The sequence below is a fragment of the Urocampus carinirostris genome, chromosome 10 (assembly GCF_059441175.1).
Source record: "Urocampus carinirostris isolate Australia breed hairy pipefish chromosome 10, RoL_Ucar_1.0, whole genome shotgun sequence".
Lineage (NCBI taxonomy): Eukaryota > Metazoa > Chordata > Actinopteri > Syngnathiformes > Syngnathidae > Urocampus > Urocampus carinirostris.
In genome coordinates this window covers 19,357,016-19,365,147 of record NC_142358.1, presented here as the reverse complement: position 1 = coordinate 19,365,147, position 8,132 = coordinate 19,357,016, and the positions used below count along the sequence as shown (strand labels likewise).

Below are 8,132 nucleotides of genomic sequence, written 5' to 3'. Positions count from 1 at the left end.
AACAGTTCTTCACGAAGGGTGGGGGCAATCTACACTCGTACGCCGCTCAGTGTGGCCCCTAGCGTACCGGCATTCGAACTCCGATTTTTTGAACGAAAAGCGAAGCAAGAATTTCTCTAAATTTTTGGTCAAGAACCGATTTGTTCGAACTAAGGCGTTCGAAAACCGAGGTTCCACTGTACTTGTAAATCAGGAAATTTGCATTTACTGTATATAACATAAGCCTCACCCAGAGGGAACTGAAAATTGTCTGCCATCATGCTGCTATGGGTATCCCACCCAAATAAAAAACTAGAGAGCAAAGAAGAATAGTCAAATTTGGGCACTTTGAGTCTCCGTAGTTTGTAGTCCTCATTCACTTTCAGTAGCATTGCACAATCCGGTGACATTTAGTGGTCAAGTAATACACACTGTCCCTTTAAGCAGGAGTCCTTACCTCGTGATGGGAATTCCGGCTCATTTTGGAGAGCCGGCTTTTCCGACTAGGCTAACTGAAATGAGCTGGCTCTTGGCTCCCAAAAGGCTCTTTGATTATCTATTTTGTGTATGCTGATAATAAATCAATCATTTTAAAAACTATTGTACTACTATGTTATAATAGCCTTTAGTTGTTTTTTTTTTCAATCTAAATATAACTTTTACTTTTAAAAAATGTTTTAATTTTTTTTTATCCAAACAACTTTAAAGCCGAGCAACATAGAATCCTTTGAAAAAAGAAAAATATAACAAATTTTAATTGAAACATGATCCCTGAAAAAGGCCCAAGAGAAATGTTTTCAAGCGAGAGAAAAAGAAGGCGCCGAGTAGGGAGCCGACTACTGGTTGCTGTGAAGTAGGGTATAGTTCAGAGAGCCAGCTCATAAATCTATTACGTTCGCGAACGATACTTCGCTCTCTGAACTAAAGTTTCTTGGAGGCCAGCGAGGAGAGACGTCATACCGGGGGGGAGGCATTTTCCGGCATAATATCGGCTCCTTTTTGATGTGTTAGCCGGCTTTTGTCGCCCACTTCGAAGAGCCCGTTGATAAACCCGTTTCGTTTGCGAACGACCCACTGTTAGATGGCGGATCATGGCCAAAAGCAGCAGAAGTGTCCGCTGCATTTGGTGGATTTCGGCAGTGGCTGCTTTGTTTTCGGCAGGTTTTATCGCAGGTGAGTCACGTCGAGGTGGATTTAAAACAAGCAGGGAAGAAATTTAAACTTAAGTTGTGTGAAATGAATCGGAAGAGGTCGGCATCTCCAATTGCTGCTTCACCGAGTCACTAGTTGCATGCACATGCAGTCAACAATCGATTTTGAATCATGACTTGACTTGAATCGACCGGTAAATTGGATTTCTCGATGAAACCGAATTAATTGTTCTTAACCTTCTTGGAATAACGGTACTTTTTTCTACATGATGGATGGACACTCCCTTTTCAGCACGTGATTAAGCCACATACTATAATTGTTGATATTTATCCTAATCGTATTTTGTGTGTGTGTGAATGACGTGTTTGCTAGATCACTGTAAAACTGTTAAAGTTTTAAAATCACCGTTACTGCCTCTGTCAAGCTGCTTCTGTTGTGCGTCCATGTACGTGTCTCTCTTAGAAGCGCTCGGATAAATCCTTCTTCATTTTCCTCATGCTGAGGTTTTGGATGTTTTCCTTGCCCTCGTGTAGGTTTTAGTTTAGGGGATGGTGTAATAGTCTGAAGTCTGTAAAGCCCTTTGAAACTTCTTGTGATCAAGGGCTATACAACTAAACATGACCTGACCTGGCCATTGCTACTGCAAAATAGTAAAAAGTTGCAACATGTTGAATTATTTTATTTACAGTTTGCTGCAAATTGTTTACATGCTGCAGGCTGGCTAATGAAGGGCACCCACCCTAACTATGTAAGCAGTAAATCCAGTCAATATTTGGTGGAGTTTCTGAACGAAATGCAACCTAGCAAGATCAGAGAGTATCTCAGGTAAGAATCTATTAAACTTGCAGTACAGTATTATTCCAAGACAAATATGCTCAACAATTATTAATCTTTTTCCCAAGGAAATTCACACGTCTCCCCCACCTGTCAGGAACAGAACAGAACCTTAAGTATGCGGAGGAGATTCAGAAAGAGTGGCTGGAGTTTGGTTTGGACTCAGTCGAGATGGTGCCATATGATGTCCTGCTGTCCTACCCTAATGTTTCTAATCCGAATTACATTGCCATTGTTAATGCACAAGGCAAGGAGGTACAGTGATTCAATCATACCAATATGAAGACGCCATTCGTGTCATACAGATTTTGTGCTTCAGAGTATTATAGGATGTTCTTTCTGCCATTTTAGAGAATATTAAAAGGTTGAAAGAAAGCTGAAATGTGCCTACTCGCTAATGATAAAATTAGACGGTCGTGGACCAGACACAAGAGGCTGATTGGCTGCCATGAGAGGGAAAAAAAACTGATAAAACTGAACAGAACAACAAATGAGACTCATGAGAGCTGGAATCCAACTAGAATAATCCAAGTCAAATAATGAAGATATCTCTAGTCCTTAACCCAGAACACCAAATGCACAGACACACACAATGATTTAAATAATAAAAAAATAAAATAAAATCGTTTAGTAAAAACCTTTGTCAAGGCACAGACTAACCATGTTAGGCAAAAGACCTGAGCGTCGACTAATTAGCACGGATAGGGATGGCAGTAGATGGCCTCAGGAATGGTCTTCAGCCATCAAATTACACCCTACCAGTGTGATTCCCCCCACATTATATGAGTGATCAGCGGCAGCAGCGTTTTTTAAGGTATTGGTACCTGCCATGGTATCTGGCCCCAATCTTGGCTGCCATCAAGTGGCCATTTAATAATAAACAACTGATATGAGTTAAGAAATAATGTCATTTGGGAAAAATATTACATTGGGCTTTAAATATATTTCCTGAAAAAAATATATGTTGTTTTCCCGACACAATATGGTATTGGACATCTCTCCTGGAATTGATTAGTTGAAAGGTCATTTCCATGTCACCCTGACAGGAATTGTATGTACTCATAGCAAATGTATGTGGTATCCGTCTAACAAAATGTAACCTAGCATCCTTGAAGTGTCTGAAATAACATCTGCCCGGACGCCCTGGGCGTGCATCTTTTGCGTCGGGCGTACAACTTACAAAACATCTCCGCCCGGGAGGCAGACCAAAAAAAAAAAAAAAAAACCCCGAAATATTTATTTGCAAATCAAACGTTTGCTTTATTACGATTTCGAAATCTTGGTTCGGTTTGGAAATTTCTGAATTTCGGTTCGTTTGGAAATTTGCGTAACGGCAGCCGATCAGAAGCCTGCATCAAATAACTTCGTGCTTCCAGACTTTCCAGAGCCTTATAAGGTCGTGGATTTGCGTATCATTTTTCAAAGTAGACGCACAGAGAACACAAGAAAAATGGATAAGTGTTTAGGAATCAAGCCAAAACCTCAGCCCCAGAAGAAAGATTCAAAAGAAGCTCACAAAATTTATGACGCTACAAAACGTAAACTTACATTAAAAGCATCGTGGAAGGTGGAGTTCACGTGGCTTGTAGCAGATGATGCAACGTAAACATTCCATGAATGAAGATGAGTAAATACAGGTACATACGGATGGCAGATGGAAAACAGTGATGTCATATACATGCAATGAATGTTATAAGTAGATTTATAATTAACTTAATTTTAAAGTGTTGTTCTGTGATATATTCTGATTATCAATCCTTAATAGTTTGCAATAATGGCTTTTTTTTTTTTCGTCTTACCGTGTTTCAAGTTGTAAAAAATTGGGCAGGCAACTTAATGGCTGGGCAGGCAACTTTTCAGAGTTGTCCTCAACTTTTCAGTGTTGTCTGCCCTGGTGTCTGTTAACTTTTTGTCATGAGTTTCATACACTGATCCTTGGTAGAAGTTATTAGCGAAAATGCATTTGCCATGCCATCATAACAGGAGTTATATGTAGTAACAGTATCTGCATGATGTGTTGGTATCAATTACTACTTAGTATTTGGCTATCGGCATTGCCCTGACAAAATGTCGTATTGAACATCCCTAGTCAAAATAATCACTGGAGAGGTGTTTGTCATCATGACAAAAAATATTTGTTCTAGTAGTATTGGGCTACTCAAAATTTAGCTACTGAATTTTTTAGACAAAATGTTGAATCGAACATCCCTAGTAAAAATAATGAACCGGAAGGCCATTGCATTTCTTTTAAGACGGGTTTGCCACACTTAAGCATACCCAAACAAAAATAAAAACCTACAGCTACATTAGAAAAACTCGACAAGAACATTTTCATCCAGCCTAGTTTCAAATGTACTTGTTTAGAAATTTAAACCAAGTTGCATTTAACTTGATTTGACCTTTGTCTATAAAGGTTTTCAACACATCCTTGTTCGAGCCCAGTCCTGCAGGTTATGAAGATGTCGTGAATATCGTGCCTCCCTACAGTGCCTTTTCTGCTCAAGGACAACCTGAGGTGCACAACACACAATTATTGTGGTCGTGCTGGTACAAGGAAAAGTAAGCGCTGCCGATTAACAATCCTGCCGTTCTGTGCAGGGGGACTTGGTGTACGTAAACTACGGCCGCACGGAAGACTTTTCCCAGTTGGAGATGCAGATGGGAATCAACGTGATCGGCAAAATCGTCATTGTCAGATATGGAAAGATATTCCGAGGCAATAAGGTAAGAAATGCACTCCGCAGATTTCCAATAATTAGTGGGATGGTCATCTGATGATGTACTTGTTGAGCAGTTTTTCCTTTCCCTAATGTAGGTTTCAGATGCTATTGTGGCCTGTGCAACCTTTTGATAATCTGTGATTAAGGGCTATACACTGTAAAAAATATGACTTGACTTCAATTTGGGGTCTTACTTGCCTTCATAATGCGTTCGATTTTCTGCCCTTGTTGTGTCGATCAGGTAAAGAACGCCATCTTGAAAGGCGCAAAGGGTCTTATTTTGTTCTCCGATCCAGCTGACTACAGCGCCAAAGGGGTCAAGGTAATTTGCTTGAATCAATACAGATCTGCTTTACACTTTCAAGTGGAGGTTGGGGTGCTTCAAATGGGATATATGTTGAAAAGGTTTCTAGTTTAGTAGACAATCAAAATAAGGAGAGAAGACATCAATGAATTTTGAACTTGCAAGGGAAACGGGAGTCGACGATACAAACAACCCCCAGACAAGAATATTTTAATCAGTTCTAAAAGGCTTCCCCTGAGCCCTTTCTTTTTATTAAATATCATAGGTTCCAAAGCAGATCCGCCCTAAAGGGTTGGAAATGAAAGAACAGCAACCTTATAAGGAAATAGAGACAGTGATGTAAACAGTGCATACATCATACAGTGGTACCTCTTTGTACGAGCAATTAAAAAATATATTGCTTGCTATATGTAGGAAAATCTAGTTCATGAGCAGTCCCAGAGGCTACCACCAGAGACCTCTTGAAACCATTCGCTGCTCGTGACTGCTCACGGCTAGCATCAGCTTGTCCAGTTTGCGCATGCAAACTAACACAGGGGAAAAAGGATTGTGCTGTATATTTTTTTTCATTTACTTTTAAGTGAACAGTATCTGCTTATGTATCAACAGTCTTTTGATCTCTTACCTGTCAACCTCCGCCAATTGTTTACCTTATCAATGATTGCAAATCCTCCTTATTAAGCAATATTAAACCTTGCATACACAACGCGGCAACTACTCGAGAAGGACATACTATGTAGAATACTCCGACAATATTTAATATTACGACCAATCTGCAATGACGTCGTTTTTGCTACCAGTGACAGATACTATGCGGATTAGAGCCGAAAGGGGCAAGCCAAAATTTGTCTTTTAAAAGAAAAATCTGTATAAAAATTGTTACACAGCGTATTCAATGTGAAATTATTAAAAAACGTATTCAAAAAGGGGAAAACGAATGCAGGTATGCAAACTCTTCCGGGCAAATTTGCAAAATACAGTTTCACTTTGTCTTTAGGAGAGCTTGCGTTTTTCTTCAGACTGTGAACTGCGAACCGTCTACCGCATTTGTCATTGGCCCATCATTTTGAACAGTCCTTCAAAAAATACGCAAACTCCACTAAACATAAAAAACTAAAGTTCGTAATTTCTGTTCCAATAATATCCTGGAGTAATGTGAAAACTGCACCCTCTGTTGTGGGCAGCCGTATCCAGATGGCTGGAACCTTCCTGGTGGTGGAGCTCAGAGAGGAAATGTTTTGAACTTGAATGGAGCGGGAGACTCCCTCACACCTGGCTACCCTGCTAAAGGTGTGTGTTTTCCAATGATATTTCTGGTTTTGATGGTCCTAAATCGTCTCCCTGTGGGCAACCGTTCAATCATGTCCTTCACACTTTTCTGAACTCTTTTGATATAGGGAGGGCTGTACAGTTCATTAAAAGATTTGAAGGAGCAGTCCACAATTTTCTGTGCTGTGCTGATCACCTTCTGAAGTGCAGATTTCTGGGTGGCTGTGTAGCTGCTCAACCATAAAAAACAGTGAATGTGCCAGGTAGCTAGCAGTGTTACAGCAGTAAATGCGCCAGTGTTTAAATGTTGTTATATGCTAAATAATGAAGAATGCGCAGCACAGTGGTAAGTGGGTGTATGGCGGTGTGTCTTCCTCCCGCCCACTCGTCCTGCTTTAACCTTCTTATAGTGTCCTCTCCTTCATTTGCTATGCAACAACACACACAAAGAGCACACCCCGTTATAGGGCATGCCACACCGTTTTAAAAAATCCAATACTTTTATGGGTGCCTCATGGTATGAAAAATATGGTGGTAGATTGTTAACTGATGAAAATATGCTTGTTTAATGTATTAATAATTGCCATTATAGAGATCAGCAAATTTAGCAATCTGTAAGTAACTTCAAGGAGCTGTACGGAATTTGTGACTTTTTTACTTACGGCCTGCATTTCTTAGATACACTCATATAAACTCTTCCTTTTTCATCTCTCTTGGGGTTTAGGTTGACATTTGGACTGTACTTGAAGCAGGTCTTTTCTTACTTTCACCGTGTTCATACTACACAAGCAAACAAAAAAAATACGGGAACTAGCATGAAGTCACGCCAACCCATGTCCCTCCATTCGTCTTACCTAATGTGTTCCGCCTGGAACAGCTTTGCTAAAAACAAGATAAAAGCAGATCTGCACAATTACAAGGGTTCTTTGAACTCAGTTGGAAATTGTTCACACATGCTTAATTGATAAAATATTTAACTTTTTAAGGACACTTGAAATGGAGCAAACCATCTCTAATGAATACATAAAAAAATGCTCTTTTGCAGAATACACGTACAGATTCCGTCCTGAGGATGGAGTGGGACTTCCCAGCATCCCCGTGCATCCCATTGGCTACCATGATGCATTTCACCTCCTCAAGTACTTTGTTTTACTCATTTGACAATGCAAACTAATTCAATGAAGTGGTAACTAATCATGTTACACTTAACAGGAATATGGGAGGACAAATTCCTCCAAATGACTGGAAAGGAGCTCTTAATGTCTCCTACAGAATCGGTCCAGGCTTTACAGATGACTTCAAGACTCTGTAAGTGCTCGGGCAATTAGAAATTTTGCTAATTTCCACTCATGGAGAGTCTTGTAGTCTCTTTTGTAGTCTTTTTGTTTGGCGTCCGGCTAATGAGCTAGCAGCAATTTGCCAAATGGAACACAAAGGTGGGCCTTGTTTGGGAGAAGCATGCATCTCCACGTGATTGCCCGATAAGCAACATGTAAATTTGAAATGAGCTCCAGTGACAAGCACGTGATCGAAAAAAGAAGTCTATTTTCTGGTCATTAATAAAATCCCATTGTGCTTGTATTTGTGCTTTTGTAGGTTGGTGCGCATGAACATCTACACTAACAATCAGGTGACGAGAATCTACAACGTCATTGGAAGGATAAAAGGAGCTTTAGAGCCAGGTAGAGCCTTTGATACTGTTTTTTGAATTCTTTTTTTGCAAAACCTAAACATATTTGCAGAGCATAAAGTTCAGACAAATGTTTGCTGAACTCTATATAGACGCGTGTCTTGTGAGGCCCCAAAAATGTAGCTACATCTTAGTCATCATTGGATTGACAAATCTGTCTGTCTGTCTGTCTGTCTGTCTGTCT

At 40.0% G+C, this 8,132-nt stretch overlaps 1 protein-coding gene across 1 annotated transcript in view; it reads left to right on the top strand.

Moving 5' to 3' along the window:
* Positions 1 to 911: 911 nt before the first annotated feature.
* The window catches only part of naalad2 (N-acetylated alpha-linked acidic dipeptidase 2), a 29,366-nt gene continuing 22,145 nt past the window's right edge, over positions 912 to 8,132 (top strand). The window contains exons 1-10 of the mRNA XM_088346286.1: positions 912 to 1,152; positions 1,848 to 1,956; positions 2,034 to 2,220; positions 4,379 to 4,480; positions 4,564 to 4,689; positions 4,927 to 5,007; positions 6,174 to 6,279; positions 7,304 to 7,397; positions 7,471 to 7,566; positions 7,855 to 7,940. Of these exons, the coding sequence (XP_088202412.1) occupies positions 1,071 to 1,152; positions 1,848 to 1,956; positions 2,034 to 2,220; positions 4,379 to 4,480; positions 4,564 to 4,689; positions 4,927 to 5,007; positions 6,174 to 6,279; positions 7,304 to 7,397; positions 7,471 to 7,566; positions 7,855 to 7,940 (1,069 nt within the window). The 5' untranslated portion in view covers positions 912 to 1,070. The remainder of the gene's footprint in view (positions 1,153 to 1,847; positions 1,957 to 2,033; positions 2,221 to 4,378; positions 4,481 to 4,563; positions 4,690 to 4,926; positions 5,008 to 6,173; positions 6,280 to 7,303; positions 7,398 to 7,470; positions 7,567 to 7,854; positions 7,941 to 8,132) is intronic.